This window comes from Apus apus, chromosome 17 (assembly GCF_020740795.1).
Source record: "Apus apus isolate bApuApu2 chromosome 17, bApuApu2.pri.cur, whole genome shotgun sequence".
Taxonomy (NCBI): Eukaryota; Metazoa; Chordata; class Aves; order Apodiformes; family Apodidae; genus Apus; species Apus apus.
In genome coordinates, this window is record NC_067298.1 from 710,100 (window position 1) to 725,186 (window position 15,087).

The following is a 15,087-nucleotide window of genomic DNA, read 5'->3' on the forward strand; positions in this document are numbered from 1 at the left end:
TTTGAAAATTTGATTTAAGAACATACTTCCAATTAAGAACATTGCAAGGACAACACTGCCCCTGCAAATACAGAAAACAACCACCTGGAACTATTACGTTTGACATCTCCAAGTAATAAAACTTCAGCACAGCCACTGTACTGACTTTCTAATAAGGGGTCCTCTCAGAGTCCTAGCAATGCTCAGAGCAAACAGAAAGACTCTTGTACCTTCTATGATCCTTTGCTGCTGCTGCCTGAGCTCATCAAAGCCAAGCCCTCTGGTTTCCTCAGATTCTTCCAAGAGCCACGGGTTGGTTACACCTCGTTTGACCCCTCCCGTCATCAGGCTGGATCTGAAAATAACTTCAGTAAATAATTTTCACCACAAAATCCATTCATTTTACAATTTGCAAGGCTGGCTGAAGAAGACAAGAAGTGCAACATAGTTGTTGCACTCCAAGTGATTCTCTGCAATCTTTCAAGAAATTAGCCAAGAAGAGTCTGACAACCTCCAATAACAAAGACATTTTACAGGCTACACTGCCTGGAAGTGGTAAAGCAGGCAAAGAATTAATTTTGCAGTGAACAGTTAAGCTACATGGTGAAATGTATCCCATATATTGTATAATATATTCATATTAAATATTGTTTGCACATGTAACACACAGCATTCAGAACTACCACCAAAAGAACAGGGTTTCTGGGAATACACACATTATTCATACATTTGTTATGAAAACTCTGAGCTACAGAAACCATCCAACAGTAACAAGATCAACACATTCATACAGATGCAAATCAGATGAGACTATCCATTTCCTGCAATTCTGACCAACCTAACAGGGAGCTATTTCTGCATTTCAAAAACTGTAGATGGAAGTTGCACAGTTGTTCTCTTGCATTTCCTAGTCTGGCATCACCATGAACAAGAAACCAGGCACACACACTCTTAAATGACAGAGTAATCAAGTTAGGGTTTTTTTTTTTAAAAGAATTACGAGTTGAGGTCTTTCACATTAGAGACACTTCCCTGGTTACAACAGAAAACAAGTTTTTCATGGCCAGGGCACATAAATTCTAGTAGTAAAATGAAATGGCACTTATATTTTCCTCAGTACCACATTTCTGGTTTCTGCCTTTCAGCTTCTCATTGGTTTTTCCTACAAGAAAAACATGAGCTGACACGAGCAACTGGAACCCAAAACTGCAACACACGTTTGGGGCAAGAGCCCATCAGCAGATCTCTGCCTCAACAGCAGTACAGGAGGAAGAGGCTTTGCCTCCTGCTTTGCTTTTTTTAAACTCCATGTTTTATTCTTATTTTCACCTTTGCCCTGTTCTTTCCCAAAGCACTTCCACTAGCAAAACAAGAACACAGAGAAGTTTTAGGACCTTGTAAATTCTCAAAATGTTTTAATTACCCTAAGACCTATTTTTTTCTAATTGTGTTTTTAGGGTTTGGGCTTTTTTTTGTTTGTTTGTGTTTTTGTTTTTGTGTTTGTTTGGGGATTTTTTTGTGTTTTTTTATTGTGGTTTTGTTCATTTTTGTTATTTTTTAAATCAAGTCCTGGTCCCTTTTCTGTGTGAAATCCTGTGTGACATGTACACACGTATGCTTGAAATAACCTTGTGGTCAAAACCCTGTCTCCAAAGAAGTTAACTCTGCAGAAGTATCCGTGGACACCCCGTGGATCCGGGGCTCAGCTCCAGCTCTGCGGTGACCGAAGTTTCCCAGCAAGGGTAATTTAATTCAAGCAAAATCCAGAACTTGTGTCTAGGAGTTCCTTGAGGAATTGCGGTGAACGGGAGACACCTCCTGGCGGTAAGATCAACCAACACTGCTGAAAAATAATTCATCTCTGCCATGTGAGTTTTGGGGCACCCGTACATCACGGGAACACACGCCCTGGTCTGTGCAGAATGCACAGCACGACTCATGTCACATCCACACCCAGTGACACTGGAGAACTCTCAAATTTTCACCTGAAATTTTAACATATTCATTCAACTTCATCTCAAGGTAATGAATTTGTCAAGGTGAAAAAAAAAAAAAAAAGTCTTTTTGCTAGAGGACAAGGGCTAATGGCTTAAAACCTGAGGAGGGGAGTTTTAGATTAGGAGGAAATTCTTCACTCTGAGGGTGGTGAGACCCTGGCCCAGGTTGCCCAGGGAAGCTGTGGCTGCCCCATCCCTGGCAGTGTTGAAGGGCAGGTTGGATGGGGCTTGGAGCAACCTGGGCTGGTGGGAGGTGTCCCTGCTCATGGCAGGGGATGGGCCTGGATGGTCTTAAAGGTCCCTTCTAACCCAACCCAGTCTGGGATTCTACAATTCTATGATTATTGTAAATCCCAACATCTTACATAACCACTCTGGTGATGCTGGAACATCACTGGAGCAGAGTCCAGATTGTCCCACTGTGCCAGCAGCCAGCTGGCCAACACCCCAAACCAAGGAGCTGGGATCCTTCTCTACTTCAGTCCTCTGCACCTCAAAAAACTTACATGTATTTATCAAGGTAAGGAATCAGGCTCGAACAGCCAAAGATCCACACCCCTGAAATGTGTTTTTAACACCACCCAGCTTTCTTTACTGCTTTGGGGGATTAAAGACACTCTTACATTTTCTAGTCTCACAACTGCTACCAGGTTCACAAACCCAAATGCAACAGAAACCAGACACTTCTGAAGACGCAAAGATCTTTACAGTCCACCCAGTTCAGCAATTCATAGAATCACAGAATCATCCTGCTTGGAAGGGACCTTGAAGATCATCAAGTCCAACCATAACCTAAATCCACCAACCATAACCTAATCTACCCCTTCAGTGCTTAAATCATGTCCCTGAGCACCACATCTACATTTCTTTTAAACACCTCCAGGGATGGTGACTCCACCACCTCCCTGGGCAGCCTGTTCCAATGTCCAACCACTCTTCAATCAGCAACCACGCAAAATCTCGGGTTAACAACACCTGACAAAATTACTTAAATAAAGCAAACGGAACATAAAGCTCTTGGCTCCCTAAAAAGAGCACAACTATTTCTGCCTGTTAAGAAAAACAACAAAAGCCAAGGCAAGCAAATTTGAAATAATTTGCACTGCTCGCTCTCTCCCTCCCCCCAATAATCTGCCCTATTCTTGTAGGCTGGGTCACGACAACTGGTCTGCTCGTTACAATAATCTTTTTGACATGTTTGGTAACTACCTTCCCACACAACACAGCATAACTTCCTCCTTCCTCTGATCTTACCATGTTTCATTTTGGTGGTGTGAAGATTAAAGCTTATCCAATTAGCCACCCACTGCCTCCGCCAAGTTAATCACGTAAATCTTGGAATCCGTCACAGCGCAGTGGAGTGTGTGGATAGCTTGTGATTATAGGAGCAGATTTAACTAATTACGAGGCTTAGCAATGCACCCAAGTATAAAAGATGATGGGGTTTAAAACCAGGGAGCTACGTCACTGCTCAACAAGGGAGGGCTTCTCTTCCCAAAGGCATTGTTTCACTGATAATTCTTATAGAACTTCCCAAGTAACTTAGATTAGTCAACCAGGACCTACTTTAGACCAAGGCCACACATCAAGGCTTATGGCTTTACAAGAGTGATAAGCAAGACTGAATTTTAAACAAAACCTGGGTCATATGACAATTGGTTGCATGATCACTTGAACATTCCCCTAACAATACAGTTATACAGTGGGGCTCTTTGAAGTGCCTGGGGCAGCTCAGCTTGGCTTCACAGGTCAAGCTCCAAGGCCATGGTGAAGAAGTGGGGGTATTCTCTCACTTACGATTCAATTGCTCACCCTGGCAGGTACTGCATCTTAGGAAGCTCCAAGCTAGTAAATAAAACAAGTGTAATTTTAACATGCAAAACAAAAACTCTCTCCCCTTCCAAAAAAAACCCAGAAGCAGCCTCATGAGCACATCCAAATCCCCTCCAGGTAACTTCCCAGTGCGGGCTTCCCCAGCAGAACTACTGCTGATGGGAAGCCTACAGAAAGGGAAGCATTCCCTGTAGCTGGCAGGACTCCCCAGGCTCCACCAGCACATGAACCAAGAACTGCATCTCTCATGTTCAAGGAAATGCCATGTTGCTCTTGACACCATTTACCTGCAGTTCAGTTCATTGGTCCCACTGGCTTCACTAACTGGAAGCTGCAGGACCAGCTGCCACTTGGGATGCTGGACAGCTGGACTGCAGCACACAGCACCTCTGCAGACCTCCAGGATCACAAATTCCTGCCCACAGCACAGCCATGGCACCTTTTCCACTCACAACACAGGACAAGCAGCTCCCAAGCACCTCGTGCTTGGACAAGACAGTGAGTGCCCAGAGAAGAGCAGCACAAAGGAAGCAACAAGCTGGGAGTGTGTTTGGACAGTGGCACCTTGGAACAACACAGCTACTCAAAATGTAGCGTCTGGGTGGTGAACTTGTGGCAAGAAACCACACCAAGGAGACACCCCTACACTAGGGTAAGTGTCCCTTTATCACAGCTACACTCACATTTTATTTCACAGCAGTCTCCTCTTCCGATGTAAACCCTCAAAATACCAGAATTAATCTTGCTATGAAATACTACCATTTTCTTTCTACAATCATCCCTTACTTTCTAGGCAAGACTGAACACAGCACAATACTAAATATATTATAAACCAGCTCATATAATCCTCATCAAAACAGCCTCACCTCTACAGCCCCCTGCACTCCTCAGGAATGAGAGAACTGTAAGAAAGGAAATTTCTTTCTAGAAAGAAGCTGCATCTTGTGTAACCACCTCCAAAGAAAAGATGAAGGGACAGATCTGCTCCTGTGAGGCTATTTGTTTTGTTCACAAAATGATCAACAACTCCAGCACCTGCAACTCATAGTTCTGCAGGTGAGGTGATGGACACCCCCCTGGTGCCATCAGAGGGCTGCTGTTGGGACAAGATGCAGCACTGAGCTCCCACCTGAACCTCAGCTTCCTATGGGGTGGCTGTGCAGCAGGAACACAAGCCTCCAAGCAGGGTCCAGCTTGGCATCTGTTCTCCTGCAGACCCAGCACAGAATCAGGCAGTGACACTGCTGGTACAGAAACAACCTTGGCCTGGAAACTTCAGGTAGTTTTGAGCAACCATAGGAGGCAAAAAAAAAGCGTGGAGCTCAGCCTTGCAAGCTGCCCTCCTACTGACATTTTTTCCTGAGGCTAATGAGCAATAAGCTTTAATAACTGGCATTCAGGCACAATGCCTAAAATTACAGGGTTTCATTTACTCTTTTATGTTCTTTTTAAATATCCATTCTTTGGTGTTCCTTTTAAATTCAAGTATATGCAGCTATCTCATAACCACAGCCCTGACTTCTGAGAGGTCCTTGAGAAAACTCTGCTATTCTCTGAAGGAAGAGAGATTCCAACTGTCCGTGGAACACAGGCCAAACTGAGGAAACTTCAGAATCTTACTGGAATCTTTCTCACATGTGTGGTGGGCACACCAGCCCTCGGGTTCTGACAGTGGCTGTACCTGCTGTCCATGTAAGGACCCTCTCAAGTCTGCACACCCTGTAACTGCAGAGAGCTCCCAGGTGACAAGTGGTACACCAGGAGATGGCCCCAAGCAGAGATACACTCTAGAGGATGAGGAGGGTGTTGAGACAACTACAGCCATGTTGGCTAGTGACTTCACAGCCAAAGATGTGTTAATGCTGCAGAATCCTGCCCCAGCCCCTAGCTTTTACCTTCTGACTCAAGCCTCAGATGTACTCAAGCATGGACTTCTGGATAGACAATTCAGCTCTTCTTCCAGCCCTTCCACCCATCACCTCAACACAAGGCTAACAGTCCAACACCAGGAAGTTGCAGCTGCAGCTGGGAGGGCTTCCAACAGTAACAGGTAGGGAGGAAGGAAAGCAGGAAGGAGTTTTAAAGGCACCTAAACAACTATTTTTAAACTTAATTTCGAAAGAGCATGCGCTCGTCCATAAACACCAGCCAGAGTCACAAAAACATTTAAGCACCTAATGGCTTATTGATTCAAGTCAGTCACTCAATGCCTATTTGGCATCAGACAAAACACCTGTTTGGAGTAAGGCCTAAATGCCCTGCATCTGACATAAATAGGTTTTAGCAGAAAAAACAGTAACCCACATTAAAAAAAATAAAGAATATGGACTTGTCTAAAAGTTATTTAGGCTAGCTATTACCTAAGGTGCTTTGTGTCCCACAGCTATCAACATTTTTCTGTATTTTTGAGAAATTCAAAGGGAAACCAAGAAAGGCACAATTTATTTAATCACTGGTGATTGACATACACTCCTACATACTGACTACCTGGTCAGGCAGGAGGAGAAATATTCTTGATTTCTTTGCCTCCAAAAACATTTCAAGACTCTCAGAACTGTGATTTCCAGAAAGTCAATGTTTCTGGCTACTTATTTCACTTCTTGCTTTCAAAAGGTAGGAATGAGGATTTCTACCCCATTAAAGTCTCTGTTAGAATAACCTGCAGAGATCTCTTTCCATGGAGAAAAGAGGGAAGAAGATACTGAAATGGTTTGTTGAAAACCAATTAAAGAAAAATTCACAGAATCATAGAATGGTGAAGGTTGGAAGGGACCTTAAAGATCATCTAGTTCCAACCCCCCTGCATGGGCAGGGACACCTCCCAGCAGCCCAGGTTGCTCCAAGCCCCATCCAACCTGCCCTTCAACACTGCCAGGGATGGGGCAGCCACAGCTTCTCTGGGCAACCTGGGCCAGGGTCTCACCAACCTCACACTAAAGAATTTCTTCCTGATGTCTAACCTAAATCTCCCCTCTTCCAGTTTAAAACCATCACCCCTTGACCTATCACTGCCCTCTCTTTGGTGAAAAGCCCCTCCCCAGCTTTCCTGGAGCCCCTTCAGGCACTGGAAGGTGCTCTAAGGTCTCCCCAAAGCCTTCTCTTCTCCAGGCTGAACACCCCTAACTCTCTCAGCCTGATTTAACTGATCCTGCTCAAGCAGAGTCACATAAACAGCACAACCTTTTCCCTGGAAAATTCCCGTTGCATCTTAATTAAGGCCGACAACGCCGGAAGGTGAACTAATGCTCTACCAAAGTAATGTAGTGTCCTGCCCTGTGTTCTGGCCCAAGTTGTCACTTAGGATAAATACTAAGAGCATTAAGGCCACTGTACTTTGCAATCAGAAATAGCTTTACAGCAGTTTTCAAAGCATGTAAAACTCACTGAATGGTGACCAAATATAAACGAAGATTAATTCTAGTGAAGCCTTCACAGTTATAGGCCATGGGGACAATAAATATGTGATCAGTGGTGCAAGAAGGTTAATGAAAGGAATGACTGCTGGAAAGAAAAAGAGTTCTGAAAATGTGCGCTGTCACATCAGAGATGGATTAGATACAGAAAACCAATAAAAACCAGAGAAAAGTGTCACTGCTAGAACTTCATCAAACAACACGTGCTGATTTTTCTAATGCAGTGGGAAAAGCTGACTTTCAGACCTCAGACACACTGAAGAGAGGCCATTGCCACTAGGCTGTTCCACAAGTCTGCAACAATTTTAGAGAAACCCAGTTCTGTACATAGCAGCTTAACCCTACCAGAAGCTGTCATCCTCTGTCCCTCCAACCAGGATGGTAGATAAGGCAGATGAGCTCCTTCCCTCCTGACCTATGTGTGGGCCAGACTTAGGCAGGAGAGAAAGGTCTGACTTCCTGGCACAAGATGCAGGCTACATCTCTGCCCACACCCCTGAGAACAAGCCCTACAGGGGAGAATATCGAAGGGGTGTGAATTCACCATGCAGAGAATAGCTGGCACAGTTTTATCCATTTCTAATTAAAGAAGTTAAAAGAGAACTATAAAACTTCAAGCCTTGCAACACTAGCAAATAAATACTGTCTCTGATGTTATCTTGTGCTGGAAAATACTGGCTTCAGTGATCATTTCTAATGGAGCTTGAAATTATTATGGGATTTTGATATTTTCCTCCTGTCTGCCTAGACAACTTCACGCCAGGGCAGCTCTAGATTGAACCCTCACCCTCTCTCCACTCCACAGCAATAAGCAGCCAACGCTGCCCTGCCACTATTCAGAAGGTCACATCAGTCCAGGCACTGCTCAGAGCAGGAGACACACAAGAGCTTCTCCCACCATCAGTCCCTGCAGACATTGCCTACTTGTTATTTTACATGTTCTGCTTGACTCAGCGATAGACATAAAAGCCAGCACCAACAAACAGGATTTGCACTGCACCCTGGAAAAAGCCAAACCTAGAACAATTAATGAATTTGATCAAAATCTACAGCTTTACCACTCACAGCAGGTGTTGCACTGACAATGTCTGGTTACACAAAGATGACAAACCACAAAGTGACACACGTGCTTTGGCTGTAGCAAACACTGCCCCAGCAGAAACCAACCTCTGCAAGATGTTACTGAGCAGACACTCGCAAAATGTGAATACAGCAAACTATCAGTTGGACTTCATGATCTTAAAGGTCTTTTCCAACCAAAACAATTCCATGACACCTTGAGGAACTCTTATACTTGCTATGATACAAAAGTAAACAATCTAGGAAAAAAAAAATAGCAGCCCATCTCCTTTTCAATAGTTATGGTAGGACACAATGTTGGCATTGGTACCCAATGTTTTTTTACCCCACAACAGCATCAAAACTGTCTCTGCCTTTTTCAAGAGCACAGCCCTTCAAAGGGACTGGTTCTCAAAGAACATAAGCAAAAATATCACAACTTTCTTCAAAAGTATAAGGATTTAAAAATATATGAAGTTTTGTTCTGTTCTAAGACTGTGAGCTTACACATTACAAAAAAGTGAGAAACTTTCTCAGGAGGGCTCCAAAGTTCTCCCTCCCACAAGCACCCTCACATAAGCTTGTATAAAATGCTGTGTGTTTGCTACAGAAAAGATCCAGTGAATCTAGTGCATAAAAAAAATTCCTGCTACCTTGAAGCACAAGCTAAACATTTTAAAATCTGTATTTCTACCTGACATCCACATTGCAGAAGCACATCTGCCTTCTTCAGAGGCAGATCTAACCACACCACAGGTCAGCAGAGGTGAGGAAGCTCTGCTCAGCCGTGGCCTGTCACCCAAGGGCACACATTGTGCCGGGCTTCCAGGGCACAGCACAGCCCTTTGCATGACCCACCACCAGCCTAAGAATTTCAACTGCTGCATTAAAGCTTCCCACACCTCAGTAAAATAGGTGCCTGGACCCAAAAGCTGTGATTCCCAACAGAGCTAAAAGAAAATGGGATGAGGGAGGAAACTGAAAGGAGGAATGTAGCTCTGCTGTAGAAACAGTCTGAGGGAGTTGGGGTGTTGAGCCTGGAGAAGGCTCCAGGGAGACCTTAGAGCACCTTCCAGGACCCAAAGTACCTTTAGATACCTCCAGCAGGTACCTCCAGTACCTGAAGGGGCTTCAAGAAAGCTGAGGAGGGACTTTTGACGAGGCCAGGGAGCGACAGGACAAGAGGGAATGGTTTTAGGCCAGAATAGGGGAAATTGAGATGAGATACAGGAAAAAATTAAGAGTTGTGAGACCCTGGAAGAGGTTTTCTGGAGAAGCTGTGCATGCTGGAAGTGTTCAAGGCCAGGCTGGAGGGGGCTTGGAGCAACCTGGTCTGGTGGAAGGTGTCTGGGTCCACAGCCAGAGTTGGACTGGGTGGTCTTTAGGTCCCTTCCAACCCAAACCAGTCTGGGATTTGATGAAAATCAGAGGGAATGGGGTATAGTGAGCATGCAGGGAGAAAATGGGGTAGGCGAATGGGGAGGGTGAAGGGTGGTGGTAAGAAAGGATGAGGTGCAAAATGAAGAGGGGGAAGGAAAAATGGAAGAGTAAAGAGCTGGAGTGAAGGAAAAGTTGGACTCAATGATCTTAAGGTCTTTTCCAACCAAAAGTATTCTATTCTATGGATTCATACAAAGCTTCTGAGTAAATATGTTCACTTTTTTAAAAAAATACCAGTATTTAAAACAAAGTTTTCACAATTACAGTCCACACTCCAGTGTAATTTCAATGCCCACAGATATTCAAGCCCTGCAAACTCAGACTGCAGCTCTGATTCTCTTCTGCACCATTTTGAAGGACAGAAGATTACCTGAATCTGCAAAAGAATAATTGAATTTGCTCTTCCTAATTTTCTGCACTGGAATTTAGCCAAAATGGTAACTGAAGTGTCTAATGACCTATACGGGGTCAGCAGACAGGTAAGTCAGACTATTTGATAGCAGGGCTTTTCCTTTTTGGCATGGATATTGGCTCAGGGCTCGTGGAGATCAAAGCCTGTCCCTTAGTGAATCATACGGATGCTTCTGCAGCTGTCCCTCAACACATGCCACTTCAGTTGTGATGTTCCCCGGCCCTAATCCCATGCTAAGGAGAGAGATCTACTACCATTTGCTTGAATAAGGAGGAGGAAATGGCAGCTCCATTGTCTTGCCTGTAGCCTGGCTATCAGCTTAGGAACAAGCTTATTTACTGCTAACTCTGTTCTCCTCTCTCTCCTCCAGCAATTAATTCATTGGGCAATTTAAACATATGGAAAGAAAAAAAGAGTCTCAAAGAAAAATCAGCTTTTACAAAACAGATAGAGGCAGATGAGACAGAGCCTCATTAGCAGAGCCATGAAGACGATCTGTGGCACATGTGGAGCTCCAGGCTGAACCCAGGACATTCAACCAGTGGGGATGTCACTGGAAACACAGGGGGAAAGAGGGAAGGAACAAGGGAGGGCTACAATATTTGAATTGAGAAAGGAAAGAAAGTGTAACAAATTCACAGGAATTTCTCAATTCTGCAGCTCAGCCAGGATTTTTAACTTGGTATTTTTTAGAGCGATATAAAATATCCTGGAAGTAGCTGCAAGGACATCTCAGCAAGACACGTGCATGCTCCTGCAGAAACTGAAGCTACCAGCAACTCTCAGGTACAGCTAAGGGGAGCAAATACTCCTGAGTGGAATTCCTTAAGCAAAAGCTGTTGCTGATCTAACTGCAAATGGACAAAATTCACCAGACGAAAGCACTAGAAACAACATTCTTCCTTATTCCACTGCACATCTGCAGGACTGCAACATCTGCAGTGATAAATGTCTTTTTATATAATTGTACACCAAGTCTATGCCTGACATGGTTTGCACGTCATGGACACAGGACCTGGCTCCCATCAAACCCAACTTTTAACACTGCTGGTAATTTACCAAGTCAGGCAAGAGGCCTGAATGTCACTTCAAGACAAGGCTCTGCTTGTCTTCCTGATCACAGAGACCACCAAGGATGGATTCTTTCTAAGAACATGCTAGACATGACAACTAAACTCCTTCCACTACAAAGGGGCTCTAGAAGAAGTGCACAGTAAGGAGAGCACAACTTGAAGGCTACTACCCATAATTATTTTTCCCAGATGCGAAGGACACACCAACATGGAAATTAAAAATGTATTCCATGTGAAGGCTCCTGCTGACTGCTGCATAGTATGATCACAGGGGACTGTTAGAAGCTTAAACCTCATCCCAACAGTTTTCCTTCCAACAATTCCATAAACATCATGCAGTGGCACCCATCAGTCCCTGACTCCACGAGATCACTTTGTCAATACCTCTTCCAAGCAACTCTCCCTCCTCCTGCCCAGCTTTGTAGACACATAAGATAATGTCACTAAAACCCCCACGATTTCTAAGCATATGAAACCACAGTTGGCTCCACACAGAGGTGAGCTCAATGGGGACACTCACTGTCTTCAAATGCACTCAAAGCACGAATCACATTGCTCGTTTGAGGTGACAATGCCATACCTTATCACATCTGGTTCTGGGCCTTCATTCTTATAAGATGCCTGCAGTTGTTTCTGTCGTGTGAGAAGGTCATCCACCAAATTCTGCCTCCTGTCTCCCTCCAGCTGCGTGCTGATGGGCACTTGGTTAAGGACAAAACTTAAAAACACTGAAGAAATTTACTTTTAGTATATAAAATAATACCTGTTACACATTCTTAAAATAAATCAAACCTTCTGATCATCAAAATTAAGTAGAGTAACTATTTTAACTCAAGAAAAAAGAAGGAAAGATCACATTTTTCTGAGTGAAATCTGCTGTTATTCTAAATGTGCTTCTGAAGTTTACATAATTCAAAGAAAAAGTTTCATATAGTGACCAGAGAACTAAAAGGGTATTTACTCCCAAATTAGCATAAGTATTAAGAACAGCATTTCTCCCTCCAAAATCCCACTAAATACTTCTTTCATTTGTTCCTCAGAAGTCCTACAGAGTTCATCTCTTCTCTAACATTGAAAATGTAGAACAGTGTTGCACGAGTTAAGCTCAGGGAAGGATGAGTCTTCTTAAAAGAGGGCCCAAACAGAACAGAGTTTTTTGAAATCAGCAGGGTACTTCACATCTTGTTTCACTGCAGGCTCACAACACACACCAGGTCAGTAGCAAACAAGCAAAAATTTACTTTGAGCATGTTTCCATTTGCAATTCATCAGGAGAAGGCCCCGACAGCCACTGATGCAGCAGAAGAACAATTCATCTATCTCTGAAAGACCAGATGCCTCGAAGTGCTGCGGCTTCAGGAGGGGACGTGTTTGCTTTTTTAAATTAATCTTAATGAAGTTTTGAAGGACTGCTAACTCCCCTGCAATTACTGTTCAGTAGATTATGCAATAGCTGAACTAATGTGCATGTTTTCTGCCGCAGAAGCAGCACTTGTCTGCTCTCAAGCATTCCCTGGACAAGAAGGTTTTACCCCTGGTCATCAGCAAAGCTCCCAGGAGGCCCATGATTAGAAGGGATTTCTGCTGTAGTAAGCCTGAAATTAAACATTCATTCATGGAACCAGACTGCTGCTGGACATCTTCAGGGAGATGGACATATTCTTTGAATCCTTAAGACTATCCCAGCATACAGAAAGAGCAGCAAATCCAAACCAGGCCACAGGGTAACACTGAGAGAAGAAAATCTGTGGCTTCTCTCTCATTTTAAAGCATTATGACATCATTCTGGAGATGTAGTTTCATTGCTTCTTAAGTCAGCCCAAGTCAGGGCTGCCACTTCCCTGAACAAGGTTTCATCCTTCCTCTTGGCAAACACTGGCATTCCTGATGCCAGCGACTGTGCCAAGAGAAAAATCACATCTGAGCAATAGAGCAGTGATCTCAGCTCACCACCCAGCACAGGCAGCTCTGAGATTGTTCAGAACATCAAGCTGAGCTTCTCTCCGACACAAATATAACCAAAAAGGAATGAGAGGAAAATCCCAACTGTGTGGCACAGCAATGATAGCTTATTTTTTCCATTTTCTCCCACAGTACAGAAAGGTCAGTGATGTTTACACAGATACATTTGGTGTGTTGACACAGCCCTAAGCAGCGAGTCCTTCAGCTGATCAATCTTCTCCCGCAGGTTCTGCAGCGACGCTCTGATAACCACGTTGAGCTGAAGGGGAAGAGAGAGCATTTTTTTTCTGAGTCATATTTGCATAGAATATAATATTACTTAATATATATAATATATATATAATATAAATATAATATATTTAACTTAAGCTACACTGGTATGAAGGACTCTGTTCTAAGCCAAGCAAGTCTGCTGCAGAGCTACAAAGGGAACGACACAGTTAATTGGCTTGACTGGTTACAAAATAAAGAGATAAATAGAACTAGTTTTGCAAACACAATTCTAACTCATTAATACTGTTTAATATGGAGAGCTTTCTTTCAAGTCTTTGTAAACAAACTCCTTTATATGGGCAAAACACTTCAGCACATTTCAGTATTTTCCAGTTACTTTTCCAGTCCTTTCCTCTGATCTTTACTACAAACACAGGCACCAGCTGCTTCTGTCACCAGGTTTCTTTCCCATCTCCCAGGATGAGAAGGAAGACTGCTGCAGGTTCAGACATACCCCCTGCCAAACTTCTCCAGAGCAAAGTTCCCAAAAAAATATTCAGGATTCCCTCCATTCCCCCTCTCAGCAGCACCTGTGACTCCTGACACTTTCCCACAGCTGACCTGCCCTCGATGCAGCCACGTCTGCTCTTACTCAAAACACAGTGAAGTCCCTCAGGTTTGTGGGAACCCTCCTCCTCTCTTCCCACCCCTTCCCAAGTCAGGCCAACATTATCCCCGAGGTTTTTCCTCCTTCAATGTTATTTATTTTTTTTCCCACCATGAGGATTCTGTGATTCTTTTAATTTATGTGAAACATACTAGGAAAAAATACCCTTGTAACTGCAATTAATGATGCAAGTCATACTAATTAAGACTTTATGGGCTTTTTGTTAACAAGATATTGGGTTATAATGGCCAGCAGCCTCAGATGCTCTTTGTGCCGAATTACTAACAGAGAAGTAGTATTTGCCTTGACTCAGTCCTGCATTCTTGCAGACCCAGAGGCAGCAGCCAGTCCCTGAAATCCCACTGAACATTTTCTGTGCTGCACAGATCCTGCCTGGAGCTAAACTGCACCCAACTGCACAGGAGCTCCCAAAAAATCACCCAAGAGCAGCAGAAGTTTAAATCTCTCTGACTCAGTGAGAGTTGTTCTCAAACACTACAGAACACAAGGACAGAAAGCAGAGGCAGCCACACTGAGGCAGCCTTGAGAACAGCAAAACCCACCTGCAGACCCAAAGCTGCTGAACCCCCCGGGAATGCTCCCAAAGCCAGGACAGGGCACTAATGCTTTAGGGAAGTTCAAGCCCTTGCATCTCCTCTATCTCTGCAATCAGGTAATAAAAGGTCTTTCCACTTCACACCTGCATTTCCTGCACTCATGCCCAGGTGGAGAATGCTGCATTTAATCAGCACAGAACATCCCAGAACACCGAGATACACACAGCCAGAAAGTCACTGCACACAGACACCCTCTGCCACTCTGGCTGGAAACTGCAGAGCTAGGATGAAAGATTTCACTTCCACTAAAGAAAAATAAACCAATGCAAGTTTGAAGATCAGCTCAATAGAGCAGAGTTCACTGACAGTCAGTGCTGGCTTGAAATCTTTCCCTACAGGTTTTGTTTTTTTCCATTTTAAATTGTAGGCTCTATTTTTGCTCAGCAATAAGGTTTTTTTAGCCACCTAATGGCAAAATACTA

At 43.8% G+C, this 15,087-nt stretch overlaps 1 protein-coding gene across 5 annotated transcripts in view; it reads right to left on the bottom strand.

Moving 5' to 3' along the window:
* STX8 (syntaxin 8) overlaps positions 1-15,087 on the bottom strand; it is a 115,921-nt gene that overhangs the window by 98,524 nt on the left and 2,310 nt on the right. For all 5 annotated transcript variants that reach the window (XR_007891105.1, XM_051634786.1, XM_051634785.1 and 2 more), the window contains exons 3-5: positions 13,333-13,427; positions 11,787-11,897; positions 210-334 (exon numbers count right to left, since the gene is read on the bottom strand). Coding sequence is in view for 4 of the 5 variants with exons in the window: in XM_051634786.1 (XP_051490746.1) it covers positions 210-334; positions 11,787-11,897; positions 13,333-13,427 (331 nt within the window). In the remaining variant the exon portion in view is untranslated. The remainder of the gene's footprint in view (positions 1-209; positions 335-11,786; positions 11,898-13,332; positions 13,428-15,087) is intronic.